The sequence below is a fragment of the Lepidochelys olivacea genome, assembly GCF_965140295.1.
Source record: "Lepidochelys olivacea isolate rLepOli2 genome assembly, chromosome: 23".
Lineage (NCBI taxonomy): Eukaryota > Metazoa > Chordata > Testudines > Cheloniidae > Lepidochelys > Lepidochelys olivacea.
In genome coordinates this window covers 5,181,136-5,196,484 of record NC_140433.1, presented here as the reverse complement: position 1 = coordinate 5,196,484, position 15,349 = coordinate 5,181,136, and the positions used below count along the sequence as shown (strand labels likewise).

At 58.4% G+C, this 15,349-nt stretch overlaps 1 protein-coding gene across 1 annotated transcript; it reads left to right on the top strand.

Moving 5' to 3' along the window:
• Window positions 1-2,910: 2,910 nt before the first annotated feature.
• On the top strand, window positions 2,911-14,393 carry CALM3 (calmodulin 3). Its single transcript, XM_084612409.1, has 6 exons — window positions 2,911-3,051; window positions 9,588-9,618; window positions 11,290-11,433; window positions 12,020-12,126; window positions 12,274-12,409; window positions 13,084-14,393. Exons 1-6 carry the CDS (start codon window positions 3,049-3,051, stop codon window positions 13,110-13,112), a joined length of 450 nt encoding a protein of 149 aa, XP_084468535.1. The 5' UTR covers window positions 2,911-3,048; the 3' UTR covers window positions 13,113-14,393.
• The last annotated feature ends 956 nt before the right edge of the window (window positions 14,394-15,349 follow it).

Here is a 15,349-nt window from a genome sequence, read left to right as displayed (position 1 = left end):
AGCAGCAGGGAGAAAGTGCCGGGGGTCCGAGCAGAGGCGGGATCCATAGGGAAGCAACGGGTGGGGGATCCGAGATCGGTCACAAGTCACTGCTGTTTGGTGCCCCCCCATGGCTAATAAGCCGGGGGGTGGAAGGGGGGGGTTGATCCCGATCCCAGGTGGCCAGGTGTCTACGTCCCAGAAACCATCAGTACAGCTGGCCCCCTTCCCCGGCTTAGCAGCTTCAGCAGATGCCGGGGTGCCGGAGAGAGACAAGCTGGGTTAGAAACACATTGTCGAGCAACCTGTGGCTCCGGAGACCGAAGTTAAGAGGCGGCTCCTTGTACAGGCACCGACTCCGGGGCTGGAGCTTCAGGCGCCAACTTCCCAACAGACCGAGGGGGGCTCACTGCTCCACCCGGGCTCTGCCCCCACTCCACCCCTTCCCGCCCCCTCCCCTGAGCCTGCCGGGCCCTCGCTCCTCCCCCTCCTCCTCAGAGCCTCCTGCACGCCACGAAACAGCTGATCGGCAGGGCTGCCAGTGGGCAGGAGGTGCTGGGAGAGGGGGGAGCTGATGGGGGGGCTGCTGACGAATGTGGATCTTTAGCAATGTACATTGGTAAATTCTGTCTCCTTCTCAGGCTCAGGTTAGCCACCCTTATTCTCGCAGGATCAGGGGGTAGGTGGATGGATGGTTTCGGGGGAAGGAAGGAAAGATGGATAGAGAGAGATACTGGGGAGGGAAGGAGGGATGGGTGGATAGATAAAGAGAGATACTGGGGCAGGAAGGATGGATGGATACAGCAGAGAGAAGGAAGGATGGCAGATAGATAGGGAGGGAAGGATGGATAGATTGCCTGCACAGGAAAGGAAGAATAGAGAGAGAGTCAACAGATGAAACAGATGAGATACGAACTGCAGAGGGGTAGATCGCTCCCGTGGATGGGGGGAGGGAGAGGGAAAGGCAGACAGATATTGCGGATGGAAAGATGGAGAGGAAATAGATTCTGTGACGGGAAAGACAGGGGGAAAGTAGGTAGCTACTGAGAATAGAGCTGGGCGAGAAAATCTGTCCGGTTGCCGGTAGGCGAACTAGCCCAGATCCCAGGCCAGCTGGTACCTAACCGTGGAGCAAGCGTTGGGCACAGCTGGCAGGGGATTAGAGGGAGGTGGAGAGGGAGGCAGGGGAGCTATTCCTCCCCTCTCACCGGGCTCTCCCATTTCAGGCTGGAGGCCTGCGGGGCCGGGTTTGGGAAGTCGATGCAGGCCCCACAGGCTTTGGCTGCCACCTAGCGTCCGAGAAGGGGATGCAGAGAAGTGGGGAGTCTAAGCAAGGGGCTGGGAAGGGGTTTGGGGGTAGAGGGTGGGGTGGGGGATACTAGTGGTTGGAGGTGTTTGGTGGCGATGGGGGAAAGTGGGGTGGGGCGGGGCTGTCAGAAAAGGGGGCTGGAGGGAGCGCGAGTGGGGTTTTGGGTTGGGAGGGTACCATGGGGAGGTGGCAGTGTTTGGGGGCGCTGGGGATGTTGACAAGGGGGAGTCAGGGAAGGGGACAGAGTGGATCCTTAGTTATTTCAGAGGGAGGCAGAACGGGGAAGGAGCTAATGGGTCATAAACCGTAAGGGTTAAAAGTGGATTTCTGCCAGCCGCAGACGGCTCCTGGTCTCTAGGGTAACAGCATCCTTGGGGCCACTCCCTCGGGGCCCATCAAAAGCAGCAGTCCAGCCGAAGAGCAATTTGTGAAACCTCTCATCTCAGGGTCATGGGGATCATGCCAGAGCTTGAGGGGAGACAGGGAAGGAAGGCGATGGGGAAGGGGGTGTAGGCTGAGCACGCATTGACAACCCCCATCTCCTCCTGGGAAGGGGAATCCGTTCCATTCGATGGGCCAGGTGGTAGGGGGTGCGAAGGGGCTGTGCCTCAGTGGGTCACACCAGCCTAGTGAATGGTGCTGCCCGCCAGGTACCAGACTCACCAGGGCATGAATGGCAAAGCCCTGGGGGAGCAGACCCTAGGGGACACCCCTGCCCTGGGCCCCAAGGGGGCGATGGTGCACACACTCCGCCCTGGGGGTGGGGACGGGGACAGAACCAGGAACCCAGGCGACTGGGGCCAAAGCCAGAGCTTGAGACCGGAGCGCAGGGGGCGGGGCCACAAAATAGACCAATGATAATACACATGGTATTAGCGTAGGGGCGTGGCCAGACACGAAGGCGGTGTGGCCCTGACAATAGGAGATTTAGTCAATGAGAATATGGGCGTGGTATTAGTCGTGAGGGCGTGGCCAGAAGTGATGGGGCGTGGTCCCGAGAGCAGGGGGCGTGGCCGACAATACTATGGCCATACTCAGAAGAGGCGTGGCCAAAGCTGATTGATTCGCGGCCCGAGCCATAAGGGACGTGGTCTAATGCAACTGGGATGAATGGGCGTGGCCAAAAGCTTCAGGGGCGTGGCAAAACGGGCGGGCCTATGCTTTGTGAATAAGGGATTAGGGGCAGGGTCTTCTGTGTCACGTGATCTCTGGGGCTCCGCCCACTCCCTTGGGTTGGTCCATCTGCCTATTGGGGTGGGCTGCTCCGGGCTGTTCCATTCCGGGAAAAGGGGTGTCGATGCTCCTCTCCTACCCCCAGCTACCCTGGTCTGGCTGTGTCCGTCCCGTGATCTCCCTCCCGCGCTTGGTTCCCTCCCCGCCCTCCCGCTAACATGGCCCAGTCCAATTTTTACGCATTGCAGGTGAGCAGCGTCCAATCAGCGCCGCGCTCTCATCCCGCCGCCGCCTCCGGACCAATGGCAAGGCGCGACACATGGCTGAAGCTACATGCCGTGTGTTCGTGCGCGGAGAGAGAAAATAGTCCCCGGGACGGGGCGTGACGGCGGGCGCCTCCCGCTCCTCGTTCTGCTGCGGCGGCCCCGGGGGCGGGGCCGGAGCAGCGAATGGCTGGCGGAGGGGTCTCAGGGTGGGGGGTGTGACTGTGAAGCGGTTAGCGAGTCCCGGCTGGTGCTGGTGGTACCTCCCTCCCCCTGCCGCTGCCGCCGCCTGGAGCCTTCTGCCGCCGCGAGCCGGACCCCGCCATGGTGAGGGGAGGGGCCCGGGGGGGGCTCCAGGAAGGGGGGGGCCCTGGGGGTGGGAGGGGTTTGGGAGCTGGGTTGAGTGGGGGGCTGTCTGCTGGGGGGGGTCCTGGGGCTGGAGGTGTCTGGCTGGGCGGGGGGGGGGGTCCTGGGGCTGGAGGTGTCGGGCAGGGTGCGGGGGGGGGGTCCTGGGGCTGGAGGTGTCGGGCGGGGCGGGGCGGGGGGGGGGTCCTGGGGCGGGGGGGGGGTCCTGGGGCTGGAGGTGTCGGGCAGGGTGCGGGGGGGGGGGTCCTGGGGCTGGAGGTGTCGGGCGGGGCGGGGCGGGGGGGGGGGTCCTGGGGCGGGGGGGGGGGTCCTGGGGCTGGAGGTGTCGGGCAGGGTGCGGGGGGGGGTCCTGGGGCTGGAGGTGTCGGGCTGGGCGGGGAGGGGGTCCTGGGGCTGGAGGTGTCTGGCTGGGCGGGCGGGGGGGGGTCCTGGGGCTGGAGGTGTCTGGCTGGGCGGGCGGGGGGGGGTCCTGGGGCTGGAGATGTCTGGCTGGGCGGGCGGGGGGGGTGGTCCTGGGGCTGGAGGTGTCTGGCTGGGCGGGCGGGGGGGGGGTCCTGGGGCTGGAGGTGTCTGGCTGGGCGGGCGGGGGGGGGGTCCTGGGGCTGGAGGTGTCTGGCTGGGCGGGCGGGGGGGGGGTCCTGGGGCTGGAGGTGTCTGGCTGGGCGGGCGGGGGGGGGGTCCTGGGGCTGGAGGTGTCTGGCTGGGCGGGCGGGGGGGGGGGTCCTGGGGCTGGAGGTGTCTGGCTGGGCGGGCGGGGGGGGGGGTCCTGGGGCTGGAGGTGTCTGGCTGGGCGGGCGGGGGGGGGGGTCCTGGGGCTGGAGGTGTCTGGCTGGGCGGGCGGGGGGGGGGGGGTCCTGGGGCTGGAGGTGTCTGGCTGGGCGGGCGGGGGGGGGGGGGTCCTGGGGCTGGAGGTGTCTGGCTGGGCGGGCGGGGGGGGGGGGGTCCTGGGGCTGGAGGTGTCTGGCTGGGCGGGCGGGGGGGGGGGGGGTCCTGGGGCTGGAGGTGTCTGGCTGGGCGGGCGGGGGGGGGGGTCCTGGGGCTGGAGGTGTCTGGCTGGGCGGGCGGGGGGGGGTCCTGGGGCTGGAGGTGTCTGGCTGGGCGGGCGGGGGGGGGGGTCCTGGGGCTGGAGGTGTCTGGCTGGGCGGGCGGGGGGGGGGGGTCCTGGGGCTGGAGGTGTCGGGCTGGGCGGGCGGGGGGGGGGTCCTGGGGCTGGAGGTGTCGGGCAGGGTGCGGGGGGGGGGTCCTGGGGCTGGAGGTGTCGGGCAGGGTGCGGGGGTTGGGAGGGGTTTGGGAGCTGGGTTGAGTGGAGTGTGTTGGGAAGGGGGCTGGGGGGGTGTTAGGAAGCGTGGGGGTTGGAGGGAAGGGGGCTGGGGGTGTTGGGGGGCACTGGGGAGGTGGAGGGAGTGAGGGGGGTGTCTCGTGGGGGTTACAGGTGGGGCTCTATGGTCTGTGTATGGCTTGTGGGGGGGCCTGGGGGTGTCAGGGTACAGTGGCAGTTTCAGGCTGTGTCTGGAAGGTGCCGGGGGGGGGGGCTGGAGGCCGGTGCGGGGGAGGGTGTCTTGGGGGGTGCCATTTGAGCTGGGATTGGAAGGCACGGGGGGGGGGGTTGTCAGGAGGAGGTGCTGGGGTGGGTTAGGTGTTGGAGAGCGGGATGGGAAGAGGGTGGGCGGGCTGGGCTGTGTGTTAGGGGTGTTGTGAAAGCTGGGTGCCTGGAGAGAGATTGGGTATGTTAGGTAGGGCGTGTGGAGAGGCTGGCAGGTGAGTTGGGGGCGTGGGAGGGTTGGTGGGCGGGCAGCACTTAAGGAGGGATGTCGCAAGGAGACTGAAGGGTTGTGGTGTGGCGGGGGAAGATGTGGGGGTTAGCAGGGTTTGAACCGGGTAGGTTGGTGGCTGGGGTGCTGATAGGCAGGTGTGGGTGACAAGCTTAGGGGTCTGGCTCTGTGCAGCTTGGGGATATAGTGGGGGTACAGTGACTTGGTAGAAGCTCTCTGGCTCGAGGGGGAAGGGTGTGGAGGTTTGGGGGGGGATTAGCTGGACACTGTGAGGCTAGGAAGGTTTGAGGTTATGGAAGGCGAGGGGGATGTGAAAGGCCTGGAGTAATTGGAGATCTGAGGATTTGGAGGTGAGTGAGGGTTGGGAAGGAGCTCAGAGGAAATAGGGTTAGGGATATAGGAACTAGAGATTGTGGGCGTTTACCGGGGATACGGGACTTCGGGGTGTGTGGATTGGGACCATCTTGGTGTGGGTTAGATGCGCTAGGGGGTTGGTGGAGGAATCCCAGAGTTGATGGGAGGAGGATCGTGAAGGGAAGAGGCAATGAAGTCTGAGTGGGGTTTGGGGAGTTCTGTGATGCCGAGGGGTGGGGGGGTGTGGCTGGTATGGATGGAGATGGCCTTGAGGATGGCTGGTATGAGGGTGCAGGGGGACCTTGCTGGGGTTTTCAAGGTTGGGGGAGGGTGCCTTGTGAAGCGGGGGGGGGGCGAGAATCACTGAGGTTGGGAGCTGGTGTGTCAGCTACAGCGAGCAGTGGATCAGGGTTTTGGTTGAAGTGCATCCTGAGGGAATGTGACCTTGCTGTGTGCTGGAAAGTGCTCTTAGGAACTTGGTAACCTAGGGCTCGCCAGGCTGGATCAGACCAGGGGCTCCAGTATCCTGGCTCAGAGGACGGCCAGAGCAGGGTACAAGAAACGAAGTGGGCAGTCCCTAGGAGAGGGGAGTCTTGTTGGTTGTGGGAGTGCTAAGTGGAGAATAAGAAGCTGCAGTGGGTGATTCAGCATGAGTAAGGAGTGGAGCTAGGCTGCAGAGGGGAGAGATTCCTACCTGAACAGGGTCTTGGAAGGGAAACCCACTGAGCAAGCACCCAGATGGGCATGCCAGGAGGAGGATAAACTTCTCGTCCTGGGGATGAAGGCTCCTCTTTGGGGAGAAGGATGGTTAGGATTTTGAGCTCCTGCTGGGCAGCAGTTCCTGGTGCAGTGGTGCCACATTGAGCTTTGGTCTTTTGCCATGTGAGGTTACAGGCCTTGCCAGGATCAGACCAGTGAAAAGAATGGCCATGCTGGCTCAGAGGAATAGTCCATCTAGCCCAGTATCCTGTCGGACAGTGGCCAGTGCCAGGTGCTTCAGAGGGAATGAACAGAACACAGCAATTATGGAGTGATCCATCCCCTGTCATCTAGTCCCAGCTTCTGGCAGTCAGAGGCTTAGGGACACCCGGAGCATGTGGTTGTGTCCCTGAGCATCCTAACAGCCATTAATGGACCTGTCTTCCATTAACTCATCTAATTCTTTTTTGAACTCGGTTATACTTTTGGCCTTCACAACATCCCAAGACAAGAAGTTCCACAGGTGACTGTGCGTTGTGTGACGCACTTCCTTTTGTTTGTTTTAAACCTGCTGCCTATTGATTTCATTGGGTGACCTCTAGTTCTTGTTATGTGAAGGGGTAAATAACACTTCCTTTGTCACTTTCTCCATGCCAGTTGTTTTATATATCTGTGTCATATCCCGCCTTGGTCGTCTTTTCCAAGCTGAAGAGTCCTAGTCTTATTAATCTCTCCTCATATGGAAGCTGTTCCATACACTTAATCATTTTTGTTGCCCATCTCTGTACCTTTTCCAATTATCTCTTTTTTGAGATGGGGCAACCAGAACTGCACATAGTGTTCAAGGTGTGGACGTACCATGGCTTTATATTGTGATGTTTACTGTCTTCTGTCCGTTCCTAATGGTTCCTAACATTCTGTTCGCTTTTTTGACTGCTGCTGTACACTGAGTGGATGTTTTCAGAGAACTATCCACGATAACTCCAAGATCTTTCTTGAGTGATGATAGCTAATTTAGAACCCATCATTTTGTATGTAATGTTGGAATTATGTGCATTTATATGCATTACTTTGCATTAATCAGCATTGCATTTATCTGCCATTTTGTCGCCCAGTTTGGTGAGATCCCTTTGTCTCGTTGCAGTATGCTTTGGACTTAACTGTCTTGAGTAATTTTGTATCATCTGCAAACTTTGCCACCTCACTGTTCATCGCTTTTTCCAGATCATTCATGAATATGTTGAACAGCACAGGTCCTAGTACAGACCCGTTTGGAGGATGCCACTAATTCCCCCTCTCCACTGTGAAAACAAACTGTTTCTTCTTACCCTTCGTTCCATGTCTGTGAACAAGTTACTGATCCATGAGAGGTCCTTCCCTCTTATCCCATGACGGCTTACTTTGCTTAAGAGTCTTTGGTGAGGGACCATGTCAAAGACTTTCTGAAAATCCATGTGCACTCTGTCTACCGGATCACTCTTGTCTATGTGTTTGTTGACCCCCTCAAAGAATTCTAATAGATTGGGGAGGCCTGATTTCCCTTTACAGAAGTAGTGTTGACTGATCAGCTCTTTATCTCTGATAGGGCGATGCAGGATCTCTTCCTTTCCCCTCCAAATTCTCCAACCTCTCCCGACTGCAGCAGGACAACGTGCTGCTTCAGGTACTGGGGAGCTGTGTCATGACCTTCCACCTCCATGGATGGAGTCGCCTCATTCACACCAAGCCATGGGGAGGGAGTTTTCTCCCCCACAAACTGCCATCAGCTGTGACTGCCGTTCCCTTTCTCAGTTGACTGGTAGATATTCCTGCCTAACGAATTAATCTTTGCTCGCTGCTCTCTCCTTACCAACCTGTGTTTCTGGAGCACCTTTCATCTGAGCTATGTCTTACAAGATGTGCCTGTCTCGTCACTGGAATGGCTCAGCAGTGCTTACGCGGTAGGTCAGGCTAGAAAGATGAGAACTCTATCCTACTGAAACTGCAGGGGAGTTTAGGGAGGCTGAATGGATCTGCCCGATTGGAATCAGGCCAGGATGTTGGGGCTAAGGTGCAGTCTCTTGGGGAAAGTGCTTTGAGATTTTTAGTGACTGTATGGACGTTGGTTTCACACCTCCACTGAAGATACCTTTGCCACCTCAGTGCATGCCTGATGTCGGAAATCTCTGTCACTGCTCTGTGTGTTCCCTGAAGGGTTCCCACGGCCTGACCCTGCTTTTGTCTCAAGATCTGACAGCAGCTCAATCCCAGCTTGGGTGGCTGCAGAATTCGGTCTCGCTTTGGGGAGCGACTGACCCCAAGCTAACGAGCAAAGATGAAAATTGTCCAATGCCCCTTGCCAGCCCCCTAGCGTGTGCTCATGCCAGCGGCGGAAGCAGATGTAGCTGGATAGAGATTGGAGCAGCTTGGTCCTGTAGTTTATTGTCTCTGCCTCAGGCATGAATGCCCTCATTTGACCCACTGTGGGGAGCTGACCCCACCCCCGTCACCCCCTATGGCTGGGAAAATTACTGGTTCGCACCCTCCCTTCACTCAATTTTAGAATTGCTCGGTTGTCTTGATTCCCGCCCTGGGTGGCTGCGAAGCTGCTGCATTTGTAGTGGGTGTTGCTGCCCAAACGCTACCATGAGGCTTTCTCCAGTGAGATGTTATCTGGAGCAGGGCATCGCTGTCCCAAAGGGAGCGAGGCTACTGGGGACCTCGCTCTGGCTATTAGTTTGTCACGGAAGGCACCCAGATACTAGGGTGTTAGGCTGCAGTATGAAACCTTAATCGCTGCTCTGCTCCAGCCTCGGTGCTGACAGCCCTCAGGCACGGCACCATTCTTCCTTCCTTGGTGCCAGGAATTCGATCGCATTTCACAGTGGAGCCTCGTGAAGTTCACCATTTCTCGTCGTTTTCATATGGTTGCCTCTGGGTGCTGCAGTTTCCAAAACTGCAGGCAAAGCCTGAGGTCCAAACAGGCCCGTGTGCTGAAATCATATTTCCCCCAGACTTGGGTCAGGAGCTTTTTTACAAACCCTGCATTTTGGGGCTCCGGCAGCTTCGGAGTTCCCCTTAATCCCCTTGCGGGCACATGAGGATCAGCAAAGGGCTGCACCGCCGGCATTATGTCTCCAGCGGAGAGCTTGGGACTGGTGGCATCCTTGCAACCTCAGGAATCTTGGCTAGGCTGTCTGTTAATACGCTGCCCTTCCCTGGTGCCGTGACTCAGTGCTCGGTATAAACCCTACTGAACTAAGGCCCTGGTGAGGCAGATCTTGACTCCGTCGCACACATGGGGCAAGAGGCGTGCTCTGTAGTGGAACTGGAAATAGAGCCACAGCGTCCTGGAGCTGGAGCGCTGGCGGTATTGGCCGTGACCGTGGCTGGGGGTTCAGCTGCTGCCCTAGGGTGGCACCTGCCCCCTTGTCTTTACGATGATGGGTCGAGGCAGCAGCCTGTCAGGAACGGCCCTGATGATCACCGTTTCCGGTACGGAGATCGAGGCGTGGCTGGGCTGTGGGGAGGTGGTGCTCTCAAAACAGGACGATTATGCTGCCACCGCCTGAATCAGAGAGGCAGGCACCGATCAGGTCAACCCAGCATCCTTTGCTACGAGCTGCCTTCTAGGTGTTGTAACAACCCACGGTTTCCATGCCCTGGTGACTAACTTCTCTCTGCTCCTTCTAGGCCGACCAGCTGACTGAAGAGCAGATAGCAGGTGAGTCCTAAACCCGCCTTCCACCTAGCTGAGTGTTTGTTGTAACCGTGGCGCTCGCAAAGGCTCTGTGTTGTAGTGATCACCCCCCAAGCCCAGGGCTCAGAAGAATGGGGAGGGAACCCAGTATCCACAGCATCCCCAGGTGCAGCTCTTGTCTGTCATCCCCACCGGGACATGGGCGTGTACGGGCCAGAAGAACTGATCCAGGGTGTTTAGCTGTTCACTCTACATGGGCTCCCCCGTATTTAGACTGAAGGGGGGGTGAGCGTCTCCCAACACACCGCTTCAGTGCATCTGTAGCGACCCCTTTTCCCCTCCCCCTCCACCGTGCCCCCAGTGAGCAGGGGAAAGGGAGGAGTCTCTGGTCTTGCTGCCCAGTGGGGCATGAAGATGACTTTCTGGGGAGTGGGGTGGGCCCCATTACTGGCCATGCCCCCCACAATGCAGGACCGAGCATGCTCCAGGGAAGGGGCTAGGTTCTCTGCTGTGTAGGACTTTCAGGCGTAGCGATGCTCTGAGACTCTGCCAAGTCTTCATGCTCATGGCTGCAGCATTTAGAGTCCCGCTCCTGGAGCTCACCTCGTGACATGGAGCTAAGGAGTAATTGATGGTAGGCATATAGGGGGTCTGCTGCTGGGGCCGGGGCACAAATAGGCAGACAGTAGATGAGATTCTCCACCAAGTGCTACCTAGAGGACTATGCCCCCAGCTAGCTGGAAGCTCTTTAAATGCTTAAAGACAATCAGCTTAAAAATCTGATTCAAATGCTGTCCCTGCTATGGCTATCACGGAAGGTTGGTTCTACTCTTTCATTAATGACAGTCTGTTTCCCTGGGCTTGGTGCTTAGCCGGCTTTGCGGTTCCCCTTCTTTGTAGCGGTCGTGGAGAGAAGCACGTCTTAAGGTTTTTGTCAGCCTGCAGATTGGGATCGGAGACCGCTCAGCTCTTGCAATGGGCCATGTTTCTGATTGGCTGTCCTATGACCGGGGCATCCGGACTCGCCCACCGCAGCCTCCGGCCATTGGGATTTAGCAGCAGCCTGATTAGTGCTGTCGAAGTCCCCGGCTAACTTTGTTGGAAAATAGAAACCTGGCCCCAGGGGTGGGCCCCAGGATGGGACCGAGCAAAGGGTCTGTCTGCAGGAGACGACTGGGGAATGGACACAGGAACACCAGTGTGGCACCTTCGAGAGCGGGTTACCCCACTGGCTGGTGCCCTGTGCCCCTGCTGATAGCTGTATTTTAGCTTCTTGACAGCTCTTTAGCATTAGGCTCTATAAACATCCCTAGGCTGAGGGGTGCTGTTTAAGTGGATACTGCTGACCTCCCTTCAAATGGCCTAATTTGACCAGCATAGGAATCGCCAGCCATGGGGATCTCTCATCCCGTCTCTGGCAGTGGCCAGTGCTCAAGCTAGGCCCCTTACGACCATTCGGTCAGCGGGACGACGCAGACTCACCCTAGGGTCAGACTTGACATTGGAAGCAGTGGTGAGAGGGTGGGGGTGGGGAATTCAGGATTAAGGTGCCCTGGGTATTTTGCCTCTGAGCGGCCTGTCTCATGAGCCGCTCGGCTGCTCCTTGCTAGCCACCGAAGCGTGCTCAGCAGCTCTGCAGTAGAGGAGCCTCATTAACCGAAGCACTGACGGGCGGCGGGTCTCTCCCTCCCTCAGAGTTCAAGGAGGCCTTCTCCCTGTTCGACAAGGATGGGGACGGCACCATCACCACCAAGGAGCTGGGGACGGTGATGAGGTCCCTGGGCCAGAACCCCACCGAAGCAGAGCTGCAGGACATGATCAACGAGGTGGATGCGGATGGTGAGCTGGAAGGGCGTTGAGTGGCCGAGGGCGGCCTGCCTGGCAGGGAGCAGAATGGGAGGGGACGGTGTTCAGCAGCAAACCCATTCCCCCCCACACGTAAGATGCTGGAGGAGGCGTCTTGGGCACTCTACCTGGCTCGTGCATCCTGGCTTATCCCAGTGGGGCTCCGTGGGCAGCTGTTCTCGGGTGCCCGTTGCCCTGGTCTGGCAGGCTTCCAGAGGCAGCTTGTCCTGAGGCCGGTGGTTCAAAGCCAGCTGAGGCTGCTGCCGGCTGCCCACAGCTGTTCCTTGGGACCTCAGTCCGGTTCCACAGAGAGTGATGCCACCACACTGGTCGCCTCAGATGAGGGGCCCTGGATTGAAGAGCCCATGGGCTCCGAACTCCTGTCCTGCCTTACAGGTGGGTCCCACCAGAGCATGTGGCTATACTGCCCGCTCTGCAGACAAACAGGCCTTCAGGCTCCAAGCCGGGCCTGGCACAGCCAGCTGATTCCCTTCCTTGCCTCTCCCTTATCCCCTGGTGCTTTTCCCCGCCCCGGCACCCTGCTAGTCCCCTTCACTCAAAGGCAGCACTTCCTTTCCAGGGAACGGCACCATCGACTTCCCAGAATTCCTGACCATGATGGCGAGGAAGATGAAGGATACGGACAGCGAGGAAGAGATCAGGGAGGCATTCCGGGTCTTTGATAAGGTGAGCACCCATCTGGGAGGTGGGGGGCAAGGTGTTGTGGGTGCCGAGGTCACTGAGCTGCCACGTCTGGTGTGCAGGGGCAGGGTGTGTGGAAGGGGAGTGGCTGTACTGAGCTAAATCCTTGCTCTGTCGCCCCCTGCCTTACAGGACGGGAACGGCTACATTAGCGCGGCGGAGCTGCGCCACGTGATGACGAACCTGGGAGAGAAGCTGACCGATGAGGAGGTAGACGAGATGATCCGAGAGGCTGACATCGATGGAGACGGGCAGGTCAATTATGAAGGTGAGTCGGAGAGGGATGCTGAGATGCCTCACCAGCGACCAGGCTATTGTCCTCAAGGGTTCGGCAACCCAACGGTCCCCTGCAGCTGAGCACCATTGACCTGATCAGGCCCAGGTCCTGCTGCTTGAAAAATGCCCCAAGAGGTCTGCAATCCCAAACTTATCGTGCAAATGCATGTCCAGAATGGGAGGATGCTTGTAGCTTTCAGCTGCTGGCACTTCTGTACAACCGTTCCAGCTGCTGAGTTCCACCCCAGAAGTGGCTGCATTTCTGCATTGGGTGAAGGTGTCAGAACCTGAGTGCTGAACTGGACTTTGAGAGCGCTGGCTCAGCCACTGGCCTGCTGGGTGACCTTGGGGCATGTCGCTTCTTATGTATGTTCTCCTCTCTCTCCATCCCCCCCCCGCCCCCCCATGATGGGGGCAAGGTTGATCTTTTTGAAGTGCTTTGCGTTCTGTGTAAAAGCTATGAGATCTGGCTGAGAGGGGTACCCATCCCCCTTATACCCAGGGGGTGCTTAGCTCTCTGTGCACGGGGTCTCGCTGATCCTGAGCCCTTTGGGGAAACAAGGCTAATGGGCTGTTTTTGTAGCTGAGTCCTGTAGAAGGGCGGAGTGGGGATGCGATCCTGGCTCGCTGATCCTGTACCTTCGCCCCTCTCTCTCTCTCTCTCAGAGTTTGTGCAGATGATGACCGCAAAGTGAAGGCTCCGGGACGGGCGGCTGGCGATGCCCATTCTCCTTCACTACTTTTCTCCAACACTCTCTCTCTACTTAAGTAATCTGGTTCTTTCAGCAAACTCCAGTCGGCTGTGGAAGAAAACTGACTAAGCAACAAAAAATTTACTTTCCCCAAACTGCATGATTGTCCCCTGTCCCTCCTGCCCTTTTCCCCTTCCTCCCTTTCTCTCCTCCCCCAGCCCATCCGTCTGGCCCTAACCCAACCTCCCCTCCCCACCCCCCGGAAATCTCAGCCTTGCAGATGTCTTTAGTTCCTTTGGGGGGTTCTTTGTTCTGCGGACGGAGCTGGCCGGTGTCCCAGCACGCCGCGGAGAGAGCAAACTTTAACCGTGTTGCATGCGTCTGGCACTGTGGGTCTGTGCATTCACCCCGCGGCCTCAGAGCGTCTCGCCCCTGGAAACGACAGGGGGTCGGCAGGAAGGGAAGCCTCTTGTCTCGTCTTTTTTTTTTCTTTTTAAAGAAAGGGGACGGCGAACGATCCCAGAGACTGGAGTGTGGGTTCCAGAGACCTTGTCATGCCATCCGGGGAAAAAGAGGGGGGGAGGGTTTTAACTGCCCCCAAAAAAAAAAGCTTAAAGCAATTGGCTCTTGACACGTGATCCTAAAACCAGGACTCATTTCTCCTTGCTCGTAGCCCTGTACAAACTGTAAATGTCCATGCGATGATTCCTAAGCACTGTCCATCTCTCAGCTGCTGTGTAAATACTGGTGCTAACCCATCCAGTCCACGCCCTGCGTGAGGCATGGCTGCTTTCTGACTGGCAAGAGCTGGCGGGCGGGAGGGGATTGTTGAAGACCCGAGGCGAGCGACAGCTGCTATCGGCTGGGTGGGCGTCACCGGTGCGGCCCCCTGTTCTATCTAGTGACCTGCCTTTGCTTTCTTGATGTCTGTGCTCTTGTTGCTAAGTCCCCCCCTTGCCTGGCCAACCCGCCGCGAAGAGCATGAGCCGTCAACTTGCTTCTCTTTATTTTTAATTTTGTAAAAGTTTGGGGAGGGGGGAAGGCGCTCTGAAAATTCCCCCCCAGCCCCCCCGGGAAGCGGGTGCTTTAGCGTGCCCCGTGGCGGGACCGGCAATGCCCCTGGGCTGTGAGCAGAACCGGGGGGAGGGGAAAGCCTGTTTTGAGAGCTGGGGCGTGGGGCTGATGGGAGCGAGGCTGTCTGAAAGCGGGCGATGTTGTGTTCAGTTCAAGCTGTGAAAATAAAACTATATCAATGTTTTCCAATAAAATACAGTGACTACCTGACGCTGCTGAATCGGGTCTCCTTCCCCCCATGTCCCCCAACCCTGTCTTCATCTTGCCTCAGCAAGGAGGCCTGGATTTAATTCAGTTTCTCTCCTGCTTGCAGAAATTCCCTTCCTTGCTGGCTCTGGTTCCCGGCAGACGCCCTGGCCGGCTGCAGAGCTAGGAAAGCAGATATCAAGCGTACAACCACTGAGGCGTAACAGAAGCGACTCTTTGCTCCCTTCTTTATGCCTGTAACTCTCATGCTTTGAGCCAGGCGGGAGGAAAACTCTTGGTGAAAGGTTTCCGTGAGGCTGCCAGGGCTGTTGGATCACAGGTCCCTCTCTTCTCTTAGTCTGGCCATGTCAACTCTGATTCTACCAGAGGTGTCGTGGGGGGGCAAGGGGGCACGAACCCCACATGCGCCCTCCCAGATTTGTCTTCCATTTAGCAATGGCTTCTAGTGGTTTGCAAATTATGGGATGTACCCTCCCCTCGCAGAAGGCCACGGAGGAATCTTTGGGCAGGTGAGCTAAGCATGTCCCTTTGAGTTACAACTTTGGTGGCACCTCACCATCCCAGCCACGCCACAGGGCCCCCTGACATAAGTCAGGGGGTGGACTGGTGCTCCCACCCTGATGCCAGCTGCCAGGCCATGGCCTGAGCCCACCTGGCATTGCTGCTTTCTCTCCCATCCACCGGAATTCCTCTATGCCCCTCCCAGTTTGATAACTTGTGCAGTAAATGAAATGAGTTGTCTGCTGCCTCAGGATTTTTCTTGTGTACCCCCCTGCTATCAGCTCTGACTCTCCCAGTTAGAAAACCGCTGCTCTGGTGTGTGTCACGGTGTAGAAGACCTCACATGAGGCAGGCAGTGGGGAGCCCTGGTCTGGGGCTCAAATCCCAGCTCCTGCTGACCTCCTGGGTGACCTCTGTGTCCGTTTCCCTCCAGCTCCCCTTTCCTAATTTAGACTGAG

What these genes read in the sequence shown, in the direction of transcription:
- CALM3 (XM_084612409.1), top strand. An exon ending in CAACGAGGTGGATGCGGATG is followed by an intron (nt 11,434 to 12,019) that starts GTGAGCTGGAAG and finishes CTTCCTTTCCAG; the next exon opens with GGAACGGCACCATCGACTTC. An exon ending in CATTCCGGGTCTTTGATAAG is followed by an intron (nt 12,127 to 12,273) that starts GTGAGCACCCAT and finishes CCTGCCTTACAG; the next exon opens with GACGGGAACGGCTACATTAG.